The sequence below is a fragment of the Parasteatoda tepidariorum genome, chromosome X1, assembly GCF_043381705.1.
Source record: "Parasteatoda tepidariorum isolate YZ-2023 chromosome X1, CAS_Ptep_4.0, whole genome shotgun sequence".
NCBI classification, from domain to species: domain Eukaryota; kingdom Metazoa; phylum Arthropoda; class Arachnida; order Araneae; family Theridiidae; genus Parasteatoda; species Parasteatoda tepidariorum.
The window spans coordinates 44,215,135-44,227,863 of NC_092214.1; the positions used below are offsets into that span (position 1 = coordinate 44,215,135).

General features: G+C 27.9%; 1 protein-coding gene across 9 annotated transcripts in view; it reads left to right on the forward strand.

Annotated features, from left to right (window-relative positions):
* Window positions 1-12,729, forward strand: part of LOC107447993 (liprin-beta-1) — a 79,005-nt gene that overhangs the window by 40,409 nt on the left and 25,867 nt on the right. For 5 of the 9 annotated variants that reach the window (XM_016063064.3, XM_071187507.1, XM_071187508.1 and 2 more), the window contains 2 exons: window positions 11,819-11,899; window positions 12,004-12,117. In XM_016063064.3, the coding sequence (XP_015918550.1) occupies window positions 11,819-11,899; window positions 12,004-12,117 (195 nt within the window). Of the gene's footprint in view, window positions 1-2,671; window positions 4,074-11,818; window positions 11,900-12,003; window positions 12,118-12,729 lie in introns of those variants that run through there. The other 4 variants (XM_016063059.3, XM_016063060.3, XM_016063061.3 and 1 more) reach the window with 1 other exon arrangement.

Consider the following 12,729-nt stretch of genomic DNA (forward strand, 5'->3'; position numbering starts at 1 on the left):
ACATACCTTTAAGTCTTGGTTTGCGACGAAACTATAAAAAAAATATATAAATAAATAAAATAAATTGCACTTATAAAGTATTAAAAATATGTTCAAAAAAATTGTGTACCATACAGATCTTATTTTGTTCTTGGTATCCATTCAGCACCTATATTTTTTACAATACACCTGGATATCTGTAGATAATCTTAAAATATTGTTCCAAAATTTGTAACTGAAGATAAGATAATTGAAGAACTGCTGCTGTTTTATCTAATTTTTTTAAACTTTTGCTTAATTTATAACTCAATTTAATGCAAATCACAACTTGAAAAATACGCTATATTTTTCTCAATAATATTAAATCATTTTTTTGTCAAATATCTTATATACTTTTTTTTTAAATTCGATGCAATTATTATTTCAATTTTAATTAATTGAAATAAAATGAAAATACAATATCACCAAAGACCTGAATTTTTTATCGTTTTTGACGAAAAGGTTTTTAACATTACGGTAAGAACCACGGTAAAAACTGATAAAAATCGCCATGCGTCGAAAACTTGTCAACTGTAATTTTAACAATTTATAAGTTTAAAAATAAAATGAATGCGTATATTTTTTTTACAAAAATTTTTTATCCTTTTTTGGTATTTTTAATGCTGGTGAACAAAAATGATCTTCAGAAAAAAACTTTACAACAAAAAAAGTCTTTGCAATATTTAATATAACCAAGCATTTTATGGCAAACTTTACACCCAGTTACCCTTAAAAAATAATAGCTAAAATATGGTGCCTCTCTGTGGCTCTTCATTATTTCTACATCTTGTTTTTATAGATAATTTGTATTTCGATTATTTTAATTTTCTCACGTTGCTTCATCTATTACCGTATGATTTGGTTTTAATGTTCGTTAATTCTTTTTTCCTTGTGCTTCTGAGGCGGGCAGGAAAAAAAATAATTTGTGTGACATTTAATCTTGTGTGATCTTATTTCAGGGAAGTAATATGCTATATTAATGATTCATCATATAACACTACTCTTCAAATATAGATTTTCTAAATAAACTTGCCCCTTTGAGGGTTCAATTCTTCTTTCTTTTCTTTTCTTTTTTTTTTTTTTTTTTTTTTTTTTTTTTTTTTTTTTTTTTTTTTTTGCAAAATGCTTTTATTGAGCAATTAAATGGAGAATTTCATGTTGCAAATTTTAGACAAACCAGAATTTAAAAAATGGCGTTTTATATTTTATCTACGAGAGTGATCACAATTTTTATTTCATTTGAACTTGGGTTGATTTATTTTTAACATTTCGCGTTGAATCCTTGAAACCAAGTGTAAGTATCTTAACATTTTTACACCTAATTTTAAAACTCGTTTACCCAAAGACCATTTCATGTATAAAGTCATTCTTAATAAATTTAGCGCAGTATACCCGCATCCATATCTTGTGCCATTAAACCTTACATTCGATACAGTCCTTAAGTATTTCAATTTCCTTTAAGCTTTCCTTTCTAGATTTTTTTTTCTTCCATTTTAATAGAAATTCTTTTGATAAAAAGGAGGGGGGAAATTGACATTTTTGAAAAACTGATATTCTTTAATTTTTTTAATAAATTTTATTTTCTCTATTTCGTTTGATATATTTTATTTAAAAAAAAAAGGCGCGTAGTTCGATTTCTTTAATATTGGTTTTAACAAAAGTGAAAGAAAAGCTTGTTTTGTACTTTTACTTAACTTACAAAAAGTGCTTATCTGAAACGATACTATCGAAAAATTGAGGAATTATTTAAATTGTTATTCTTTTTATTTATTGTTTTTTTAAATAAGAAGCTCTTTTTTGTGATATTAAAATGTGATACATATCAAATAGTTTCTAAAATGGATTTAATTAAATGTTTAGCTTTTTATATTTGTTTTAGATTATTTAAATATTCAGCAATTTTTATCGTATAATTTAAAATATTTAATATAAATACTCAGTAAGTAAAAGTTAGTACAAAAATTGCAGCGTTAAAGTTCCTTCTATAGCTTTGTATCACGTTTTTTTTTTTTTTTTTTTTTTTTTTTTTTTTTTTTTTTTTTTTTTTTTTTTTTTTTTTTTTTTTTTTTTTTTTTTTTTTTTTTTTTTATTTTTTATTTTTTATTTTTTTTGTCTTGGAATGTTTTAAATTTTTAAGAAGCACTAGATACATACTTCCGGAGTTTTAATAAAGTAGTCTACATTCGTAGACAAATGGAAAGCTTGCCAGTTTTTTTAATGTTTTTAGAGGGGGAAGATTAATAGGATGTGTTGTTTCCAATTTGCCATTTGTTTTTATGTCGAAATAAATTTTTAAAATAAATATTCCCATTCTGTTTATAAATAACTATTTCTGAAAAAAAGTTTTTTTTTTTACATTATTTTTTAAGTTACCGTTACTATTCAAGATAATTTAAAATATTAAAATAAAGTATTTTTATAGTTATTAATATAACTGTATACGCGGTTTAATATGTAACTTTCCACGTTTTGTTACAATTAAAATTATATTGATTTTTTTTTCATTTGTTATTGCGCCATTATCTGTCTTTCCTGTTATAGCTTCCTTTGTAAATAAAAAATAAAGATTAGAATAACGCTGCGTTGATGTTCGTCATTCAAAATTACGTAGGCAGGTTATTTTTAAAGCCTGGGAGAAATATTTGCCAGAGACAGCGAGGGGTTGAAAGCCCTTCACTCTTCCCATCATCTACCCTTCCTCACCCCCATCTCTGTGTTCCAATTTTACAGACACTTTTCGACCCGCGCCCCGCGATATAACTCATCTTCGAACGAAAACGTTATTAAACGAACTATCGGAAAATGAATTTTAGCCAAATAATCATTTGAAGGGTGATGTAGCTGAGTGTTGAGGATGCTTGGTATTCACACAAAGACTCCTCTTTACTCTCTGCGGCATACGTTTTTTAAAGGTCTAGGACGGTAAACCAAAAAAGAAATGTTAAGCTAGTGTGGCGCCGTCCGCGATTGCTGCAGCATCATTTCCTAGTGCTCTCTTTAAAGTGGACTCTACACTGGAGCAATCTTTCGCGCTTCTTTTCAACTGATATTTATAGGCATGAGCGCAATACAACATGTGCCAACTGGAAATAATAATACACCTGTCTTATTCAGATTTGTTTCGTTGTTGGAATTCTTAGTGTTTAAACTTTGAATCATTGGTAATGAAGAATCAACCCACCATGGAGTGTAATTTAGCAGATAAAAACGGATTAAATTCTTCTGTTGGAATTCCGACCGAAAAGCAGAATGGAGATGACACAGAAGATGATGAGGATGACGATCGCAATGATTCCACTGCCGTTACTACTTCAGTTGCTGACCTTTGCTCAGCGTCTCACGAGTTTGAATGGCTGAGTCCAACTTCGCAAGGAATGTCTGCTTATTCTCACCATGAGAAACAAAACGATTCTAATATGTATACAGAATTAAGTACGGAACATCAGCAAGTATTATCTGCTGATGAGTCTGGAATACCGTCTTGCCAAGCTTCACCTGCCCGATCATCTCATCATCGTCACAATAAACCACCAACACCTATTTGGCCGCGAAGATCAGCTGATATGGCTGATCATATTAGAATGACACCTAGTCCATATAATGAGCTTCATGGATGTCGCCGCCATTTGTCGCCAATGCGTTCATCTTGGTGTTGTCCATCTCCTCCACCACATACAGTGTGTGTTCATCATGGGGGAGTATTACCAAGCATGGAATTGGTTCCTTACAATCATGATTGTTGCGGTGGAGATATGAGCTTTGTACCTTATCAAACTTGCTCTTGCCTACCACCTACAGGTTTACCACACTCACCTCGTTACCAAGAATCTCAAACTTGGTGCCATAGTACTTCACCTCATCATGAAATACGTAGAAGGGAGTCTTCCTCACCCTGTGCAATGCACAGGTCTTGTCAAGGCTTTGGTGGATCTCGAAGGTCTCGCTCTTCTAGTTCTCGTAAAAGAGATTGTTCTCCAGCTTTATCACCTCGTTATTCACCTGTGCAAAGTGAACAGGTTGCACATAATCGTCAGTCTAACTCTGATCAATGGCAAGTATGTATAGATCTAAGGTTTATTTATTTAAGTTATTTTTGCATCTGCTGCTTTGTTAACTTGCGCGTTTTATTTGATATTATATCTGTCTTCATAGGTTACGAACCGGAAAAAAATAACTATTACAAATGCATGACAATTTAGAATAGTTAAGATTTTTAAATTTAGTTAAGATTTTTAAATTTAGTTAAGATTTTTAAATTTTTAAGTTATGGACTTCTACTTATATATTTATCTTTTTTCCTCTTTGACATGGTTCGATACGCTTACTTAGAATTCGTATTGTTATATATATTTGGTTTTAGCCAATTTCTGTTACTGTACTTTTAAAATCTGCACTTAATGCAATTTCGAAGCACTTCAGGAATTTATTTATTTATATATATATNTTACAAAAGTTACTTACGATGTTCGTCAACAAATAGCCACACAGACTAGAAAAAATTATGAAACAACGTTTTCTGCAACATGTTAAACCATTTTTACCAAAATTTTACGTACACTGGTGTGCAAAACTTAAGCAACAAGTGGTTTTTCGGCCACAGCTCCCCAACAAAGTATAAGATAGCCATGAAATTGTAGTATTATATGCACGTAATTCAGTAGAAAGATTATTTGTATGCAAATTTTAGAAATAAAACGTCGTAGGTGATGTAAGTGTACGTAAACCGTGTGGATCGGAGCACGCAGGTCATATATATATATATAGGTTCAAAATGAAGATTAAACAAAGGAAAATTACCGACATATGAAAAAATATTTTGCGGATATAATCGTGTGGGCTGATGAAAAGATTATATCTTTTATTTTCCGGATTTTTTAAAAAAATTTTATCCTTTTTTTTTTCCAGTTGTTTGTTATTTTTTATTATTTTTTTCTCCCTCCCCCCCCCCCTTTTTTTCATATGTCTGTAATTTTCCTTTGTTTTATCTTCATTTTGAACCTATTCTGTTTGAGTTCTGTTTACTTGCAGCTTATGCGCAATAAATTATACTTATTGTTTTTCTTAATTTTCTTCGTGTATTTTTGTATTTATTTATTTTGTTTTATATATATATATCTATAAATTATGCTTTATATTACCATTTGCTCTTCACTATGGACTGCTCCATATTGCCCACCTCATAGTATATTTATATTACTTAATTTCTGCTAATATTTCAGTTTAAATAAATTTTTAACTAAAATTTTATTTAATTAAAAACGTGAAGCAATAAGTTAGCAATATTTTATTTGTTTCGTGGTTAGATATTTCAGCAGCATAATGATCTTAAGCACACCTCCAAAATTTTGGCAAGTTGCTTTACAGCTAAAAGGGTTAAATCTTCGAACTAGCCGAATCAATCACCTGATCTGAATCTAATAGAATACCTTTGGGAACTCATCAGAAAAAAAAAAGTTTCAGCATGGAAACATTCTTCAAAGAACAGAATTCACGGAGACATTCTCAATTCACAAAAATATTCTCTTCCACGATCTTCAGCCATATACAGTAAAAATGTGTTAACACTAATGACAAAAAAAAAANAAAAAAAAAAAAAAAAAAAAAAAAAAAAAAAAAAAAAAAAAAAAAAAAAAAAATCTAAAAATAAATAAAATAAAATATAGTGAAATATAAAAGTCAAAGTAGCACCTCATAACCATTTATGTTTTTGTTAGATGCTGGAATAATGTGTTAAACATGATGAAAATCAAGGAATCTTAGCTTGTTCTATACATACATTAGATAAGTAATTTAAAAAACTATAAAAATTAGAAGTTGGTGATGGTCTGTTTTATGTTAAGCATTTTTCAGAGACATGTCTTTACTTTAGATTTGCTCACATTAGTTTTATTTATCCCCTTCCTTCTCGCTCCCGTGAAAATGACAGGGTGAAGTTTCGCCCTCTATTTCTCGCTCCCGTGATATTTCCGAGCTGGAGTGTTCAGTAGTAACGCTCCAATAAAAATAAAACTAATTCATTTCTTTTGCCCGGAAAACATTTTATTTCTCATTTTACACACCAGATGGCAGTACCAGGATATTTTTATGGTAATTGTAGATAGTTAGCTCCAGAAGAGATGAAAATAATCAGAGATGTAGGAAGGAAACTCGGTACTACTGTTCAGATTGTGACGTTGGCCTCTGTATCTCATGCTTTGAAATTTATCACTTAGGAAAAAATTAATAATCTTTATTTATATTATATGTAAGTTTAATAAAATTCTTTTTTAATGCTTAAAACACATATTTTAAGCTAAAAACAAATTAAAAATGAATATGTATATTGTTCATACACATATTTTTATATAAGTTTCAGGGATAAACAAAATAGGCACTTTTATGACCGTTTTCTTGAAAATTAACCGATCGTTAAAGGGTAAAATAAATATTTTGCTTACGCGTAATGATATGTAAACATTAAAAATAGCATATTAATGTTTATTTCCAGTAACACAGATTCACATTAGCAGTTAAACTCAAAATAAAAAACATTTTTGTGAAAAAAAGGTACTATTTTTCATTTGGCTGTAATATAACTAGTATATATGCAATAGAAAATTATATTACAGATATAATTTTTCTTTCTAAAAAACTAGTATTTATTTTTTTTTAAATTTATTTATTTATTTATTTATTTGGAAAAAAAAAGACGTTTAGTTTTAACCAGCCGATCCGACTGATTTATTCACAATTTAAAAAATAACTCAGTAAGATCAAAATTGTGTATTTCAGCAGTGATGCCAGCTGCTCCGCTTTAAAAAAAAAAATATTTAATTGGTTCAGACGTTCATTTTGCCAACTTTCGAAGATTCACCACATGATGATTGTAACAATGTGGCATTTCATATGAACTTTTGAATAATTTATATGAAGTGGTATGCAAATTCAGATTAAATGAAATCCTACGTTAAAACATAAATTTTGCTACTACTAGAAAAATTTATTCTCACTTTGGCATCTCTGGTTCGATATTATTTCTTGTGTCTAAATCCAAAACTGAAAAATAGCACATTAATGTGAGTTTAAAAAATTTTTAATTTTTTATAGAAATAAAATAATCAAATTTTTGGTAAAAAAAGAATTTGTTTTATTTATTTTAAATAACAAAAACGCCTATGCAACGGAAAGTCTGTGTCAAAAAATATATGGATGAAAAATTTCTCATCATTTATTTAATCTAAATAATTTGTAGCATTTATTTTTTTTTAAATTTAATTTATGGAATTAATATTAACTATTATATTTAATTATAGTTTAGATAGAATTAATCTATTTTAATGCTGAAAATAAAACTATTTATGAACACACGTTTTTCATGCGAGCAAAAAAGAAGAAAATAATCGCTGTCACGCCTAAAACGAGAAACTGAACGCTTTGTTTCGAAAAACGTCCGAGAATTTTAGATGATGATGGAAGTTTATTGCGTAAGCAATACGTTTATCGTTTTTAGTGTGACTTAAATAATACTTTATTTATTTTTTATTTATTTATTTGAATTCTCTTCATAAACGCCAATTTAAAAAAAATATATATTATTTTTGTTTCAATATTTTCTTCAAATTAGGTTTTCATCTGTTTGTTTGTTTATATCTGAAAGTGGTCAAAACTTTAATTCGCAATAATTTCTATTTTGCCATTAAATGAATATAAAGCCTGTTTTTAGTGTTCGGGAAATAATTAAAATGTTTATTATGGTGCAGCACAAAGAGCCATTTGAAATTTGAGCACTATAGCGAGTGGCAAAAGTGGTCGAAATTTCGATTTCATAGTTTAGTCCTCGCTAATAAACAAATGGAATTAAAAGTGAGTTAGATAATTTGAAGAAAAAAAAAATTTAAATATTGCCAATTTAAAAAACTTATAACCTTTTTATTAAACTCGTTTGTTCGAAGGTATAGGTAATGCAAACACATATTTTCAATAAATAGTTATTAATTTTTATTGTTAATAATGCAGTGTTACCTGTCTTAAAAAGTCCCTAAAAAGGATTAAATTTAAATATGGTTTTATAGGCCCTAAAATTACCTTATTTTTCTCTCAAAACCTTCGAAAGGTCCTAGTTTTAATTCGAAAAACTCAAATTGCATTTAATTCTTGCTCTTTTTAACATTGTTAGTGGTGTTAAATTTTAACGGTGATTCAAGTTAAATTAAAATTTTCTTCTAATGTATATAAATTAGTTTTTAATATGTGTATCCAATATTAAGAACTCATTTTTCATCGTCGCTGAGTTCACGTTGACGCGCTTTTACGCAGAAACTTCGGCTAATATATCCAAGGGATCCTAAATTTTAAAATGACGATTTTTACGCGCTCAACGTAACTATTATATTTTAACATTTTTTTACTATTATAGTTATGATTATCATTGATATATTTTAATAAAATATAACGGAATAACTCTAATTTTGATTGACGAAAAAACAGTATGACGTCATCCAGTAGGGCAACAAAGGTATAATTAAATGAGAGCGTATTTGTTTTTCCTTAACTATTTTTTTTCTGGCTGAAATAAAATTTAATCGTGCGATTACTCTATAAAAAAATACTTGAAAAATAAAAAATTATTGCGACATGGAAATTTGTAAAGTTGATTCATATGGGTAATCACAGTTCAACGCATTTCATTAGCTCCTTAGTAAATCCATGAAGTTTTTCTATTGCTTTTTCGGCAGAAATTGCTACTAATTTCCACGTGAATGATATGCTTAATACAATATGCGTGCATTTCGAATCACATGTTTAAGTAACCACCTTTTAACGCTCTCACTTTTTTTATTTATTTACTGATTTTTTTTTTTTTTTTGCCGATTTCATCTTAAACAAAGCAGCTTTTTCCATCGTTTTTTCAGCAGCTACTGTTAACTACTACGGAATTGTATATTATTTTTAACAGCTCGATATTTATTATACGGTTTTATTGTGGTTCGTGACACGTATTATGTTATTGAGTTATCACTGTTTGTCGAGCTCAATTTGCATCTATTCCATCGTAAATCCACGTGACTTTATGATAGACTTTTCAGCAAATATTGCTCCGGATTTCTATGTTGTTGTTGTTTGCTTTTTTTCTATCCTATTTTATTACGACTCACAAAATTCAACAATTGAATCAAAGTTTTTATTTGCGAAAATTACACAATAATACGATTATCGCTTAAAAATTAGGAGAGTCAATTTTTTTCCTGCAAAACCGTAATTTCCCTCTTTTTGTGAGTTAATGGGACTCGGACTGAAGATGGTTCAACCCTCGTTTTCCCTACCCTTTGTTTTATGTTTTAAAACACAGTTTGAAGTGTAAATTTATTTTATTTTGTATAGAACTTTGTTACAAAATTTAAATTTTTTAAACTTAGTTTGCACGATCAATATTTTTTCTTTTTTTTTTTAATGTGGATTTATTTTAATAAACTAAAAAACAATTGAAATCAATATTATTATTCATTTTAATTTTTCTGATACAGACTTTTTTTTCAATAAATGTTTTTAATGATTTTTTTAATAAAATTTATTTTTATATTCTTTCTTTTGGTAGTGAACTTATTTCAACACATAATGTAGTAATCGACAATATTTCCTATTTAAATCTGTGAATCTACAAAGTGCAACATTCATATATTTTACAGCACACTCAGCACATAAATTTTAGACTTTCTTCAAAAAACGGCAGATCAATACAGAAGTTTCTGATACTGGACTAGTGACTATCATAAAAATTGCACCTCACACTTTATTTCTGTGTTGCAATTTTCTTTTCTTTTTTTTTAAAAAAAAAAGGCAGTCAATGATAAGTGTTTACTTTATTGAAATATTTGCGTTATAAGTAATGATGCAATGAGCACGTACAGAATTTATTGAAAAACTTGCTCCCAGGAGCATTTAATTTTTTGAGGATTATATTTCTTACCACTAACCATCTTTAAAACAACACCACGCACTTTGCTTCAGAGCTTTAAATTCTTAAAAAAAAAAGGCAGTAAAGAACTCAGTTCTTATTTTGGTGTATAAAAGGCCATATGATTTAATGAACAGTTAGAAAAAGCATTAAAAATTTTTGTAAACCGGAACTTGTAATTTTTTGAGATAATTATTGACATTAGAGAGATTTTGCATATTATAGCATTGCATAGCACCCTAAACCTTAATGCTACATCTATTTTCACCACAGGATGCTTCTGGGTGTGCAAAAATGGTGTTACTAAGTGTTAGTGTTGACAAAGTAATACAGTGAAACCAGTTGAGTTGACCGCTATTATCAAGAACCAAATTTATCCTATAAAAAAGTAGAAAAACCTTTGTTGCTTGACCACCTGATCTTGTATATTGACCACTGGAATAAATCAAATTTGTCTATAGGTGTTTTTAATGCTATTCTTTGAAAGTAAAAAACCTTCATTAGTTGACTGGAAAAAATATATATTTTAGAAATTTTTTTCAACCATTTACTTTTTTAATAAAATTTTACTGAATTAGTGAAATTGTATAGAAAGCTAACCTAAACCTGTGTGTGATTTAACCATATTTGAAAATATTGAGGACTTTTTTATGACAAATGAATATAACAAAATATATTTTGTGTAAATATAATTTATGCTTTCCAATTGCAAATATATTCTTGTATATTGATATTTTTAGTTAAATAACTGGCATGCATAACTAACTAATTATGTGTATCGTTTTATTTCAATTGATCAGTTTAATACTAAATTAAATAAACTGTTGTTCTTTTTGTAATCTTATTTCTTAAGATATCTGGATTATTTAATAAATAAAATTTTAAAGTTATGTTAAAAAATTAAATTTTACTTTTATTTTTCTTATGGTTGATAATGTATAAGAAATATATGAATAACTTGAGCAACAATATGATAATTAGTCATAGCCAGTATTTTCTATAGGGAAAATTTCTTAAGATATGATTTTAAAAAAAAGTAAAAATGACTCTATAAGTATCCCCCTCTATAAATAAAACACCTTTCATGTTGACCAGTACAATATTGCATCACAAGTGATCAACTTACACAGGTTTCACTATACTTTCACCTAATGCTATTGTTCACAGTTATTCAAACAATGATTTTTTATTTTATGCAATATTTGAATTTTTTTTTTATTGAAATACTAAAATGTAAGCAAATTTGCCTGTTCAATCTTGCCTTCTATCATCACTAAATCTAAAGCAATTTATTAATATTGTTTAATTGCACTTTAAGCAATTTAAATAGAAATTAATGCTTTAAAAATGTAAAATAAAATCGTTACTCAAAATTTTATTTGATTGTTTTCTAATTTTGAGTAAAAAAATTACCCTTTTATTGTTTGTAAAATAAAATTGCACCCTAAACTTAATTTGTTTATTAAATCAATTATTTTACTAGACTCTAAATTTTTATACAAGTGTACTTCAAATGACAATAGTGATATTTTCAGAAGTTAAAATAAAAAGATATTTCTTACCTATCACAAAAATAATTTTTAAAATTTTTACTCAATTTTGATGTCTTTTCTTATTTTTTACTTACATTATCTTTTTTTATCAACTAAAGTTTCAAATGCTTTTGTCTATTTATTTATTTATTTTGATATAGTAACTGAAACTTCAGATCTAATAGATGAAGAAGAAAACATAAAATTAAGGCCTTGCTCCAATTGAAATAATCTTTTGTTGAGCTAGCTACGTAATCTAGTATTAGGCATATAGTATATGAAAATATTTACAATAGGTATGAGTACAATTCATGTTTGTATTTTTCTTCTTCAGGTTCCTCTGCAATCAGAAGATGTAAATAATTTACACAAGGTTCAAGAACTCGAAAGTGACAAAAAAAATTTAATATTACAGGCATGTGCATCAGATTATTTTTATAACAATTTGTTAGTTATTATTATAATATGTCAGCTTTTAAACACTCCATGTATTACTAAATTTGTTTTGTTATTGTTTAGGCTAGTGTTTTAGCAGACCAAGTTGAAGCCCAAGCTGATAAAATAAGCGAGCTTGAAAGAGCTCTGAGTCAAAAAAAGGATGATTTAAATCAACTGGAGCATAATTTGCACCAAGTATGAATGCTTTTTTATTTTTGTAGTTAATTTTTAGAAGGGCGGGGGGAAGCAAATGAAATATATTTTTAGATATTATAAACTACTAAGCATTCACCACCTCGCCAAATGCAATAAAAACGTACATTCTGCGAAACAAACTACGTTTTGACGAAGATATTGGGGAACGACTTTTTAGATCAGCAAAAGAAAGATAGATTTCCCTTGATCCTGAAAATTACGTAAATATGAATTTTTTCTGAACAAATCTTCTAATTTTGTTCTATTACAGTAATTTGGGTTAGATACATCACATAACTAATTAGAATTATATGAAGCCCAGATCATCGAAGCAACAAGAGAGATTATGTAAGCATAAAAAACCCGTAAAATTTAGATTAGCATGTTCGAATTTGAGACACGCTATTGCTGAACGAAACTTCTTTGTACTATTTGTGTCAATTAAGTAGTAGCAAGATGCATATTATGATCCTACTATTTTTTTTCAGAAAATATGTTTTCTTGTGACAATAATACTTTGTTTACTAAAATAAACTTATTGCAAAATTTCAAAACTGAAATAGTTGATAAAATAAGAAAATTTGACTTTGATTTTATCTTTATAGATTATCA